This window comes from Engystomops pustulosus, chromosome 11, assembly GCF_040894005.1.
Source record: "Engystomops pustulosus chromosome 11, aEngPut4.maternal, whole genome shotgun sequence".
NCBI lineage: Eukaryota > Metazoa > Chordata > Amphibia > Anura > Leptodactylidae > Engystomops > Engystomops pustulosus.
The window spans coordinates 56058055-56073558 of NC_092421.1; the positions used below are offsets into that span (position 1 = coordinate 56058055).

The window sequence follows — 15504 nt, forward strand, 5'->3', positions numbered from 1 at the left end:
GTGTATAATGAGGTTCTGCAGCGGCTGAGGTGTGTATAAAGAGTTTCTGTGCCAGCTGAGGTGGGTATGAAGAGGTTCTGTGGAAGCTGAGATGTGCATGTAGAGGTTCTGCGGAAGCTGAGGTGTGTGTGTAGAGGTTCTTCAACAGCTGAGGTGTGTATAAAGAGGTTCTGTGGCAGCTGCTGAATTGTGTATTATGAGGTACTGCAGTAGCTGAGGTGTATATTATGAGTTTCCGCGGCAGCTGAGGTATGTATGAAGAGGTTTTGCTGTGGGTGAGCTGTGTATGAAGAGGTGCTGCAGCAACTGAGTTGTGTATTATGAGGTTCTGCAGCAGCTGACCTGTGTAAGTAGAGATCTTGTGGCAGTCTTCTCTGAAAAAGTCTGTACAACTATTATTTTTACTTCATTCAGTACATGAAAGTATCAGAAACCTGATAGAAACCCAACAGGTCTGATTATTATAAATCAGTAAGTGGTCACTCCTTAAAGGCATAGTACCGATAATATGTGAAGCCGGGGTGTAGATGTGAGCCATGTGACACACATTTACTTACCCGTCCCTTGCGCGATCCCCGCTGTGCGTTGTCCGACGATCATAAACTCCGGCCTGATTCACTAAGATTGTGCGCCCTATATCCTGCTTGTGACGCTTCCCTGCTCAGGTCCGCCTGAGTTCACCATCTTCTTCCCAGTGCATGTAAGTACTTGGCTTGTGACACAAATTCAAATGTTAAATCCAGCGTTCAGTCCGAATCTGTCGGATTGTCCGACGGCCACGTCCCCATTTGTGTCGCATGAAAATCTGATCGTGTGCACCACAATCCCCTTTTGAATGCGGCACAAAACGGTAATCGGTATATCCAACAGTTGTGCGGTCCGCAGACCCTTAGTAAATGAGCCCCATTGTTATGCATTAAAGGCGAATGGACACTGATGAGTTAACCCATAACAGCACAAAAATATGTGAGATCACAGCGCCATCTACTGGCTGATGTCCATGATAACAACATACAACTGGACACAACATCTCATTGTACAAATCTGTAATATTACAAAGCGGGATTTGTCCAATTCAAAGGTTTTTTTTTACAGGGAGTCTTATGTATGAAACATAACTATGATACAGATGGAATAAAATTGACATCCTAAATATATACAATAATTCAAGAAGTTCAGATCCATAGAGAGCCAATGGTACATGCAGTAAGGGAGTGTGACAGGCCTGCCTGAAGATATGGGTTTAAAGAGTTTAGTTTGTTATTTATCTGGTTAGTCTGGGGTACGGTATTCCAGAAATAGGTGCAGCTCTGGAGAAGTCTTGGAGATGTGAGAGGGAATTTAGAATTAAAGTAAAGAATAATCTTAGATTATTGGCAGATTGAAGAGTAAGGGTTGAGACTGAGATGACAGAGTTAGGGAGGTGCAGTACTGAGCAGAGCTTTGTGGATGAGGGTGAATAATGCAGAAGGAGAAGGGTAACCAGTGCAGTGACTGGCACAGACTGTAGACATAAAAGACGAGCCTGGCTTCTACATTAACAATAGATTGGAGAGGAGAGAGTTTAGCAGGTGGAAGACCAAAGGCCATAGTCCAGCACAGCCCCAAGACAGTGGGCTTGCTACCTCAGGGTTATTGTGATACCTCAGGCGGAGATGCTAGGGCAGTGATGGCAAACCTTTTAGAGTCCGAGTGCCCAAACAACAACAAAGACCCGCTTATTTATCGCAAAATGCCAACACAAAATTTTAATTTGTGATATATACTCCTTTCTCTGTCACAGTTTTCATTGATACCAGCACCTGAGGACACCAATAAAGCAGAAAATAGTCCCAGGGAGAGCTGTCACTTTAAAATACCTCTGTCCACAGCAGGATTGTAAGTCGCCTTTGCGCATGCGTGACATCTGCCCTCCATTCAGAGGCGTAACTAGGAGAGGCAGGGCCCCATAGCAGACTTCAGAATGGGGCCCCCAAGATATAAACCTTTACGTAATATGGTGCTGCATAACCTTAAAGGGAACCTGTCAGCAGGGTTTCAGTTATCAGGTTAATGGCTGCTGCAGGTCCCGTTATACACTAAACAAATACTGTATGTATTTTTTAAAGATTATTTTTGAGAAATCTCATTTAGAAATGGTACTTATCTCTATTCAGCTTCTGGGGCCCAAGTCATTCAGCAGGAGTCGTGGAGTCACCATGAAACACCTGCCCACATGACTCAGGCTCCAGAAGTTGTATAGAGATAGATACCTTTTCAAACAAGCAGATATATTCAAATACATGTTTCTGTTGAGTATAATGGGGCCCACAGCAGCTGCCACTAACATGATATGTGAAATCCTATCGACAGGTTCCTTTTAAAATACATTTAAAGTTACGTTTTAAAGTCACAAAATATTGCAGCCTTTCAGTAGGATAGATTATTTATGAGAGATGGACCCCTGGCACCAGCGCTGATCAGAGGAGAGCAGCCTCCAGCAGCTTTACTACACACAGAAGAGAGAAGAAAACAGTGCTGTCCATTGTGTAGTGGTGCTTAACCGTAACTGCAGGGGTCACATCCTCCATTTAACTTGACTTTAAATGTATTTTAAGGTTTTGGCAGAGCATATTTATACAGATACCTTCATATACATGTTTATGTACATATACACATATGTATAACCCTTATACACATACAGTTATGCACTGATACAAATACATTTTATACTCATATTTACACACATTCACTCATTTATATACATTATGTGCGTATAATAATATACATTATAATATGAGTTGTATACATTTTTAAACTCATTTATACGTGCAAAATACACTAATATATACACATGTATAAAATCATATACACATATAATTATAGGCTCATATATAAACATGTATACTCATATACACCTTATACACACAATATACACTCATATATAGATTATTCACTCTTATATACACATTATATACACATTATACACTCATATAAACATCATACACACAATGAATAAATTCATATATACACATGATATACTCAAATATACGTTATACACTCATTACATACATTTTACACTGATACACACACATTATACACAATATATACATTATACACTCCTATATACACACATTATATACTCATATATACATTATAAACACATTATATACTCATATATACATTATACACACATTATATACTCATACATACATTATATACTCATACATACATTATATACTCATATACACATTATACACACATTATATACTCATATATACATTATACACACATATACTCATATATACATTATACACACATTATATACTCATATATACATTATATACTCATATACACATTATATTACAAAGAAAGGGGACCAGTTGTCACGGCAGGGAGTTAGTTACATAGGGGAATGCAAAGCTGCCTTAGGCAGAGAAGATACCCATATCCGGACAAACAATATTGTATCTTGTTATAAAACGTCACTTTTATTAAATATCAAAATAAAATAAGGAAAGAATTGTGTGGACGTGTTTACTGCAAAGCGCTTTAGAGAGTTGCAATTAAGAACACAGTAGAGTCGGCTCCATAGGTCAATGAGGAGTATATACTCGCTATTAGTATGTCACATAGACATCATGCCTGCATTGTATAGTCCCGAAGGCATAGCTATAACGTGAGGGGTAGAGTAGTAGACTCTGCTAGGTCTCCAGCACACGGGGTAAACCCCTACGTAACTCGGTCTAAAAGGTTGTGGCAAATGATCGCCTATTCATGGTTATCACAGAGGCAATGCTACTTAGATTTCATAAGGCGTCATACTAATATTCATGTATGAGAGGCAAGAGACCGGTTAGTGCTGACCCCCTTAGGTGTACGTGGGTTGGTCATATAGAGTGACCAGAGCCCTACACAGCACGAGTCTGTAAAATAGTAGCGTATCACTGGCCTCACTAAGCTAAGACTGAGGGCAGCAAGCTAGATGTACATATACTGTGAGTTTGACTCAGAGCCTAACTAATACTGCTGATTAAAAGGACAGAACACATAAGCCCCCCGACATGTTTCACCAGCAAGCTGGCTTCATCAGGGGTAGGGCTATTAGTGTCAGCGGCGAGAAAACGCCAGACATTTAAAGGTGACACTCCTCCCATTTTCAATTCCAAAGGCCTATAGACTAAAGGGAGTAAAAAACACCTCCCACATAACAATACCTGGTAGGTCCGAATTGTGATGACGCCCATAGGAGGACGGCGATCATGGACTTGGTGATGATGCACAGAACGATGTAACAGGTCAGCTGATCATAGTGGATCAGCTGACTGTGTCAGCTGACACATTGGGGCAGATTTATCAAGCAGTCTGAAAGTCAGAATATTTCCAGTTGCCCATGGCAACCAATCACAGCTCAGCTTTCATTTTACCAGTGCTCATGAATATTTTAAAGGGGAGCTGTGATTGGTTGCCATGGGCAATTGGAAATATTCTGACTTTCAGACTGCTTGATAAATCTGCCCCATTGTTGTTGACATCGGGGCAGCGCAGTGTGCGCATGCTCCTGGACTTAGAATAGTCAGTAGGAGTGCGTAGTTAAAGCAGCGCCCGCTTCGGGACTCAGGTAAAAACATCTGAAACCTTATCACTACAAAACATATGGGCAGGTATAATGACCATATGTATATACTGTTGTAGGAAGTGCTGGTATATATATATTGTGATGTACATACAGTATATACATATACACATTTTACACTCATTATATACTCATATACACATTATACACTCATTAAACACACATCATACACACACATTAGATACTTATAAATACATTACACACTCATACACACATTATACACTGCTATATACACCACATACACTGATTTATATACATCATAGGCTACATTCACACTAACGTATGGAGGACGTATATACGGCCAACGTATATACGGCCGATATACGTCCTCCATAGACGTCAATGGGCGCACGGCACCCTACGGGAGCGGCACCGTACTGCTCCGTACTGCTCCATACCCCGGAAAAAGATAGAAAAAAAGATATTAAGCAAAATGCCTTCCTATCATACGCAACTAAATAAAACACCGACAATGTTCTGTTGGAAAAGTGCTGGTCACAGCTTTATTCAAATCTTGTAACAATCTGTAAAACATAACTTTATTAAAACATAATAATATAAATGACATTTTATTCAACAAACATATTAATATTATTAAATTAAGTGGTCGAGTACTTGACAACAAATCTGGATCATTTTAAAATTAAATAATTAACACCTAAGTCCGGCACCATTAGCAACCAAACCATAGTTGTAAATACCGCTCAAAATCACGCTCAGCGTGCAAAACCACAACTACCATATCCACAAGCCGCTAACCTCCTGGCGAGTGGCGAGAGCAGAATGTGGCTACCAACCAAACATATAACCAAACCAACTGCTGAGGTACACCCCCTCAAGCAGTCTATAAAGAACTTTTAATAGTAAAGCCGGACATAACCAAAATCATCACCACCAATTTACCTTCTTACCGGATAACTGTTGCCAAGTACCCGCCACCGCATGACGACTTGACCCCTCAAGGCGCCATGCACCGCCACACACGATAACCGAAATTAGCCACTTCAGACAGTCCGTAGTTAAAAACATCCAGACCCAAGTCAGTCAGATGCACACCATCCTTACCCGTATAGCTGCGATCAGCCTCCAACAGTCCATGCCTAACCACTAGACCACCATTCAACCTTACAAACTTACCCATACACTTGTTAATCTTTATGCGGGCCCGATTCAACGCTGCCACCGATATTGCATTCCTCCATCGCTCCCTCCTCACCATTTCCGACCATACGAGCAACACATCCGGGTATTCCGCCAACAACCACAACACATCTCTCTTCATATCTTTCACCAAATTTCTCATAGGAAAAGAGCCCAAGTCATTCCCGCCTGCATGTATAATCAACACATTCGGCTGACCCCATCTCTCGAAACCACTCCGCAAGCGAGAACGCACAGCTCCCCATTGAAGGCCCCTGTAACCCAGCCAACGTACACTTACCAATTCATCAGGCAGCCCTAATGACCTACCTCCCAGGCGCAGTTGCGCTCTCTTTTCTGCCCAATAAACGAAAGAGTGCCCGAAAATCCAGATGACACCTTTCTTAACACCTATTAAACAAAATGAAACTATCACCGTTAAATTCAAACCCCCCCCCAGACTCAACTAACACTTCACCGCTCCAACCTATGCATGCGCACATAAGAACGAAAACGCCGAGACTCCCATCGCCCAATCCGTTTGATATCCTCCTCCGGCAACCCCCACCTCGCCGCTTCTGTCGCGGCACCAATGCGGAAAGAATGAGAGCAGTACTCCCTCCCATCCAATCCCAATTTCCCCAAACACTTCCTAAAAATCGCAATAAACTGGAAAATGGACAGCGCTGTTCCATCCGCATGCACCAACAAAGAGGTACCCTCTACCCGCCTGGACATGAACTCTTCAAAACATGACACTGGACAACAACTACAACCCCGCACCGGGCCTAGACGCACCACAAACCCTCGACCTGATCTGTCAGTCTTGGATCCCAACAAAACTATGGAAATCACGCCATCAACACATTGAACCTGATCTTTTTGGATGCCACCCGCCCGGAGCCGACTCCTGCTGACCAACTCACCAATACGGAACGCCCCAAAAAATGCCCAGGAATACACCAGCGCAAATAAACAGTATTCATATTCAGACACACAAATCTCCCGGAGCTGCTCCAGTATCTCCTGCAACAACCTGAACGACACTGGACGTCTCCCATCCTCCTGTGCCCGGCCTTTTAGGAAGCCCCTTACCGCCTGCCGAATAACAAAATTCTGTGTGGCATCACCACCCCCTATCAACTTAAACAAAAACGAAAGTGCAGCCAATGCTCGTTGCACCCTTGAACCGGAGCCCTGCATGTCAAACAACCTGCTCAAATAACAAAAAAGGATTGAAGTCCGGCCCGCCTGTAAACCCGCCGGCTGCCATTCATCCTCCAATAAGAACCACTCGCGCCATACCTTCCGATATGACCCCCAAGTCCCAGGGGCTACCGACTTCTGTATCCAAGATAAAAATCTCACCGCACCATCTCCCACAACGGATCCGGACATTGCCTTGGCTCGACCTCCGCTCCAGGCATCAGTTCCTGGAATCTGTACAACTGCAATCGAGACAAAGCATCCGCCACTTCATTATCCACCCCGGGGACATGAACTGCGCGAAACATGACATTCAAACGAAGACACAACAAAACCAGATGCCTCAAGAACACAATCACAGGTGGTGAAGAAGACGTCTGCCTGTTAATCACCTCCACCACCGACATATTGTCACAGTGAAAAACCACACAACGATCCGCCAATCTGTCCCCCCACAATTCAATGGCAACAATGATAGGAAACAATTCTAACAGACAAAGGTTCACCGTCAAACCGTGCTCCCGCCACCAAACCGGCCATTCGCCTACACTCCACTCACCCTGGAAATAGGCCCCATATCCTACTGACCCAGCCGCCTCAGTAAACAGATGAAGCTCCGTATTGGATACCTGATCCGCCATCCACCAAAAGATGGCTGGCCCTTCCTGCCGACCCTTAAAAACCCCTTAACTCCACCCCCAAAAACTCCCACCTCCCCCCTTCACATCCCCCCCCCCTCCCAGCCCGCCCCGTCATGGCCGCGCTCCGCCTACCTGCGGATGGCTCCATGCTAACATTCCAGTGACTGTCTTTCTCTGACACTCCCACTGCAGTACCTGTCTGTCTCTGACACTCCCATTGCAGTGACTGTCTCTGTCTCTAACACTCTCAAAACATTGACTGTCTCTGTCTACGACTGTCACTTTATCTATGGGGAGATTTGACAGAAGTGTCTGAGAGAGAAGTGTTCTAGTTGGCCACGGCAACCAATCAGAGCTTAAGTTTCATTTTCCCACAGATGTTTATAAAATTACAGCTGATCTCTGATTGGTTTCCATGGGAAACTGGAACAGTTTTACCTCGGACATTTCTGATACATCTCCCCCTATCTCTGTATTCTTATGTATCTTACCTCACACATAAGCATCTTATACTCATTGCCTATAGTAACCAATCACAGATCAGAGCTCATATTAATGACCTGTGGCAGAACAGCAGCCAATCACGGCTCAGCTTCCAACTGGCACAGCAGCAGACAATGGCTCCTGTATATGGTCGGTAATAAGTGGATTTTAGAAAGCGCGGGGGGGGGGGGGGGAATTTTGGCTCAAAACCAAGTCTATGACATTCCCTGAGTCACAAAGAGCAATTAGATATTAGATATATAGGCACCAAATAGGATCTGAAGATTTTCAGATTCGCTTTGGAGTAATCTTACTTTTACTTACAAGATTAACTATGGACTTTTAATGGTTTTGGTGTCCACGTCTATAAAGCTCCCATCATTATCATTTTAGTAAAAACTAAAAATGAAGAAATTTGGCAAAATTGAACGTAACAAGATTTAAGCAACATCAGTTCGCACAATATACATTCAAGTCCCTAGGTCACAAAAAATTTGGTAAAGCTTGATTTTTTTCACCTCTAGTAGTTGTTTTACTAGTAATAGAAGATCACTAGAGATGAGCGAACATACTCGTCTGAGCTTGATGCTCGTTCGAGTATTAGCGTACTCAAAATGACTCGTTGCTCTGACGAGTATTTCGCCAGCTCGAGACGAGCTTTCACTTAACGATCATTTAACGATCATTTAAGTGAAGAACACAATGAAGAACACATGACACATTTTATTGGTCCCCTTGAAAAATGCTCGAGTCTCCCATTGACTTCAATGGGGTTCGCTATTCGATACGAGCACTCGAGCATCGGGAAAAGTTCAACTCGAGTAACGAGCACTCGAGCATTTTAGTGCTCGCTCATCTCTAAAGATTATGTATGTTGTATGATTATGTATGTTGTATGATTATGTTGTATGATTACGTATGTTGTATGATTATGTATGTTGTATGATTACGTATGTTGTATTATTACATATGTTGTATGTTTACGTATGTTGTATGTTTACGTATGTTGTATGATTATGTATGTTGTATGATTATGTATGTTGTATGATTATGTATGATTATGTATGTTGTATGATTATGTATGTTGTATGATTATGTATGTTGTATGATTATGTATGTTGCATGATTATGTATGTTGTATTATTACGTATGTTGTATGATTATGTATGTTGTATGATTATGTATGTTGCATGATTATGTATGTTGTATTATTACGTATGTTGTATGATTATGTATGTTGTATGATTACGTATGTTGTATGATTATGTATGTTGTATGATTATGTTGTATGATTACGTATGTTGTATGATTATGTATGTTGCATGATTACGTATGTTGTATTATTACATATGTTGTATGTTTACGTATGTTGTATGTTTACGTATGTTGTATGATTATGTATGTTGTATGATTACGTATGTTGTATGATTATGTATGTTGTATGATTACGTATGTTGTATGATTATGTATGTTGTATTATTACGTATGTTGTATGATTATGTATGTTGTATGATTATGTATGTTGTATGATTATGTATGTTGCATGATTATGTATGTTGTGTTATTACGTATGTTGTATGATTATGTATGTTGTATGTTTACGTATGTTGTATGATTATGTACGTTGTATGATTACGTATGTTGTATGATTATGTTGTATGATTACGTATGTTGTATGATTATGTTGTATGATTACGTATGTTGTATGATTATGTATGTTGTATTATTACGTATGTTGTATGATTATGTATGTTGTATGATTATGTATGTTGTATGATTATGTATATTGTATGATTATGTAGGTTGTATGATTATGGCGACTTAATTTTGCTGCTTAAAACTGCAGGCTGTAGTTGGGATAGAAAGGGACATAACAGTAGAGAGGGACATTGACATGAAATACCCCCAGGGCACAACCCAGCCTATGGTGTTATAGTCTCCTGGCACTGAAATAGTTAATTGCTACTCCCCTACTTCCCCCTAGTTTGCATTTCTATGATGATTGGTATTCTGGGTTTTGGTATTACAGTAAGGCTACACTTTGCTATGAAATCTTCCTCTATGGGGAATGCATTGAGAAGTTTGAAAAAGAATAAAGTTCAGCGTAGGACAGGACAAGTTTTTTAACATGAAAGCTGCTGTATGCCGGGAATAGAAGGGGTAGGCCGGCTGCGGGTAAGCTTGTGGTGAGCTGTACTAGCCGCATGGTGAATAACATTTATACAAATCACATCAACTCTGATAAAAACCTGCAGATAAAATTTACTTCTGCTGTATGTTTCACACTTTTGCATTGAAAAAGGTTGAACCCCCACCCTCTGCGCCATCAAAATCCCAGGTAATAAATGGCAGAACCATCAAATAATGGCCAATGGTTCATGTGTCACCCCTTCATCCTCATAGACTGTAAGCTCTGGTGTCACCCCTTCAGTCTCAGACTGTAAGCTCTTGTGTCACCCCTGCATCCTCATAGACTGTAAGCTCTTGTGTCACCCCTTCATCCTCATAGACAGTAAGCTCTTGTGTCCCCCTCATCCTCATAGACTGTAAGCTCTTGTGTCACCCTCTCATCCTCATAGACCAGTGGTGGCGAACCTATGGCACGGGTGCCAGAGGTGGCACTCGGAGCCCTCTTTATGGGCACCCTCGCCATCACCCCAGGGTAGAGTTTGCCAGACAGGACTCAAGGCCTCTTGCAGTCCCAGGATCCCAGACGGAAGCTACAATGATAATCCAAACTTCTTCTACTTCTTTCTACTGTATTGGTGTCCTCAGGTGCCTATACAATTAAACCTGTGACAGAGCAGGGAGTAATAGGTTACTGCTTAAATTGTTGCATTGGCACTTTGCGAAAAATATGTGGGTTTTGGTTGTAGTTTGGGCACTCAGTGTCTAAAAGGTTTGCCATCACTGTCATAGACTGTAAGCTCTGGTGTTACCCCCTCATCCTCATAGACTGTAAGCTCTTGTGTCACCCCCTCATCCTCATAGACTGTAAGCTCTTGTGTCACCCCCTCATCCTCATAGACTGTAAGCTCTTGTGTCACACCCTCATCCTCATAGACTGTAAGCTCTTGTGTCACCCCCTCATCCTCATAGACTGTAAGCTCTGGTGTTACCCCCTCATCCTCATAGACTGTAAGCTCTGATGTTACCCCCTCATCCTCATAGACTGTAAGCTCTTGTGTCACCCCCTCATCCTCATAGACTGTAAGCTCTTGTGTCACCCCCTCATCCTCATAGACTGTAAGCTCTTGTGTCACCCCCTCATCCTCATAGACTGTAAGCTCTGGTGTTACCCCTTTATCCTCATAGACGGTAAGCTCTTGTGTCACCCCCTCATCCTCATAGACTGTAAGCTCTGGTGTCGCCCCCTCATCCTCATAGACTGTAAGCTCTTGTGTCACCCCCTCAACCTCATAGACTGTAAGCTTTTGTGTCACCCCCTCATCCTCATAGACTGTAAGCTCTGGTGTCACCCCCTCATCCTCATAGACTGTAAGCTCTGGTGTCACCCCCTCATCCTCATAGACTGTAAGCTCTTGTGTCACCCCCTCATCCTCATAGACTGTAAGCTCTTGTGTCACCTCCTCATCCTCATAGACTGTAAGCTCTTGTGTCACCCCCTCATCCTCATAGACTGTAAGCTCTTGTGTCACCCCCTCATCCTCATAGACTGTAAGCTCTTGTGTCATCCCCTCATCCTCATAGACTGTAAGCTCTTGTGTCATTCCCTCATCCTCATAGACTGTAAGCTCTTGTGTCATCCCCACATCCTCATAGATTGTAAGCTCTTGTGTCACCCCTTCATCCTCATAGACTGTAAGCTCTTGTGTCACCCCCTCAACCTCATAGACTGTAAGCTCTTGTGTCACCCCCTCATCCTCATAGACTGTAAGCTCTTGTGTCACCCCCTCATCCTCATAGACTGTAAGCTCTTGTGTCATCCCCTCATCCTCATAGACTGTAAGCTCTTGTGTCACCCCCTCATCCTCATAGACTGTAAGCTCTTGTGTCACCCCCTCATCCTCATAGACTGTAAGCTCTTGTGTCATCCCCTCATCCTCATAGACTGTAAGCTCTTGTGTCATTCCCTCATCCTCATAGACTGTAAGCTCTTGTGTCATCCCCACATCCTCATAGATTGTAAGCTCTTGTGTCACCCCTTCATCCTCATAGACTGTAAGCTCTTGTGTCACCCCCTCAACCTCATAGACTGTAAGCTCTTGTGTCACCCCCTCATCCTCATAGACTGTAAGCTCTTGTGTCATCCCCACATCCTCATAGATTGTAAGCTCTTGTGTCACCCCTTCATCCTCATAGACTGTAAGCTCTTGTGTCACCCCCTCAACCTCATAGACTGTAAGCTCTTGTGTCACCCCCTCATCCTCATAGACTGTAAGCTCTTGTGTCACCCCCTCATCCTCATAGACTGTAAGCTCTTGTGTCACCCCTTCATCCTCATAGACTGTAAGCTCTTGTGTCACCCCCTCAACCTCATAGACTGTAAGCTCTTGTGTCATCCCCTCATCCTCATAGACTGTAAGCTCTTGTGTCATCCCCTCATCCTCATAGACTGTAAGCTCTTGTGTCATCCCCTCATCCTCATAGACTGTAAGCATTTGTGTCACCCCCTCATCCTCATAGACTGTAAGCTGTTGTGTCACCCCTTCATCCTGACAGACTGTAAGCTCTTGGGATCAGGTCCCTCACTCCTATTGTACCATATGACTGTTTGTACTCTGTAATGTAATATTATATTTGTATATGTCCCCTATGATTTGTAAAGCGCTACAGATTATGATAGCGCTATATAAAGATTATGATGATGAATCAATCATTAGAATGAAATCCATTCACTTAGTAGAAAAATAATATCAGTCTTTCCCCAAGTGTAAGGCGCTTAGCACAGTTCAACCATTAACTATTAACTGAAATCCACACCCAGAACAATGAGCACCTGGAAATTTGTGGGAAATGCGCAGTTTCCATTATAATCAAGGGCCTTCCCATATAATATAGTTATGGTATTCACATATTTAAAAAAGTTATTCTAGTTCTGATTTATTGATAATGTTGGTAAATATACATATGAAATATGGATTATTATAATTATTTATTATGATGTATTAGGCTTATCCCTCCGTTTAAAAAAGGTAAAGAATGGAGGTTTAACTTATCACATAAAAATCCCATTTAAATGTAAATTTTATGCAATCCATGTGGTCATTTTGGCAGGGATCCGTTATCCATGCGTTTTTTTCAAAAAGAGGAAAAGTACTGCGGCCTCCGTCATTTTTTCTGTTCAAAAACGGATAACGGATCCCTGCCTAAACGGAACATAACAGATGACGTAAAATTTACATTGATGTCAATGGGTTTTTCAAACCTCCGTTAAACCTCCCTTCTTTGCTCCTTCTTTGTTTTTTTTAACCATTGTAAGGAAGGGAGGTTTGAACTGTAGTGTTATTATTATTATTATTATTATTATTATTATTATTATTATTAGTGTGGAATTAGCCTTATACTCTCTTAATACATGATATTTTCCTGCAGTATACTCTTCTGTCACTAGATGGCAGCGTCCTCTGTGCTGTGACTGCTTCCCTGATGTCTCTCTCTGTGTTACAGGGTCGCTTTTGGGGAAACATTTGGATCTGACCTATCAGTTTGTAACTGCTGTAAAACTGGCGTCCATCACGTTTCACCGTCAGAAGCAGCATATCCCTGAGAACCTAAGGATTCAAGTGAAGACGCAAAAGTGTTAGAAGAAAATTTCAAGCTTCACCCACCTGTCATTTCAAATGGGGATGATAAAAATGAAAAACTAGGCCGTGTTTTGGAACAAGCATCTACATTGTTCCGTGTTTACCTCTGCTTCCGGATGTCCACACTCAAACCCACTGATATTTCCTTACTTGGGCCTGGGGGCAGCTCTTCTCAGGCACATTACTTTTAACTCCACTTCCATATAATGCGCTCTCCTTCCCTCCTAATCTGCCCTTTACTCTAATATCTCAGAAGAATTACTAAAACGATGAAAAGAAATTTACTGAGATGTTAGATTATAGAGAATATCCATGGAGAGGGGAGGGGGAACAGTGAGTCACAGCAGCCAGGTATATGCAGAGGGGGCAGTGAGTTACAGTATCCAGGTACATGCAGAGGGGAGGGGGAGCAGTGAGTCACAGCAGCCAGGTATATGGAGAGGGAAAGGGGAACAGTGAGTCACAGCAGCCAGGTACATGCAGAGGGGAGGGGGAGCAGTTAGTCACTTCTGCCACGTATATACAGAGGGGAAGGGAGCAGTGAGTCACAGCAGCCAAGTATATGCAGAGGGGAGGGGGAGCAGTGAGTCACAGCAGCCAAGTATATACAGAGGGGAAGGGAGGCACCCAACATGTTGGATAAGTTATTTTCCGGCCACAGTGGATCCCCGAGGACACTACACTTATGTAGTATGAATCAAAGGATTTTATTGGAAGCATAAAACATATACGTGCTATGCGCTTCAGCTCAGTATGTGAGCCTTCATTAGCATCTCGTCTGATGAAGGCTCACGTACTGAGCCGAAACACGTAGCACATATATGTTTTATCTGCATAGAGAGGGGGAAGCTGTGAGTCACATCAGCCAGTTATATGCAGAGGGGAGGGAGAGCAGTGAGTCACAGCTGCTGGGTCTCCATCCACCCACCCAGTTAGGAGATTAAACTACAAATGCAGTAATAAAGTCTGTGTCAATAACAAGTCACATAATGCCCACTGTGTAACTCCTCATGTACACTTACTGGACTACCGATTTCTGAACAATTCAACCCCATACAAAAACAACTAGTTTCTAAGTGCACCCAACATGTTTTCCTTTCAATAATTGCAGTTTTACTTGTGTTACTCACTTTATCTAAAATTCTGGTATTATTTTAATGTTATCTATTACCCATGTGATATTTGAATGCTTTTTGCTATGTGATTGTGACTGGATAACCATGTACTTGCTATGCTTATACAATACAATACAACTTATTCTCACCTTATATTCCATATCCATTCAAAATCTCATCTTGAACTCCCAGCAATCACTGCCCGTGGTGGGCAGGGGATATGCCTATTTCGCGTGAGTACCCCATTAAAGGGGTTTTCCCCACTAAGCAAGTTAGGCCCAATCCACTGTTGCGCATGCGTGGGCTGCCCCATTCATCTCTGTGGAGCTGACGATGATAGCAGAGAGATAGAGATAGAGTGCCGTACTCATCAATCTTCTTCAGCTCTATAGAGATGAACGGGGAAGCCCGACCATGTGTGACCGGCTGCTCTGGTCATCTTGGGAAGCTAACAAGGGGTGCGACGGGGGTACATCGGACACCATCGGAGCCCCCATTTTTGTGATCTGTAGGGGTTCTATCACTGAGACCGATCA

General features: G+C 42.5%; 1 protein-coding gene across 1 annotated transcript in view; it reads left to right on the forward strand.

The window, feature by feature from the left end:
* TLX1 (T cell leukemia homeobox 1) overlaps positions 1 to 15093 on the forward strand; it is a 59232-nt gene extending 44139 nt beyond the window's left edge. The window contains exon 3 of the mRNA XM_072129674.1: positions 13717 to 15093. Coding sequence (XP_071985775.1) covers positions 13717 to 13816 — 100 coding nt within the window. The 3' untranslated portion in view covers positions 13817 to 15093. The remainder of the gene's footprint in view (positions 1 to 13716) is intronic.
* Positions 15094 to 15504: the final 411 nt, after the last annotated feature.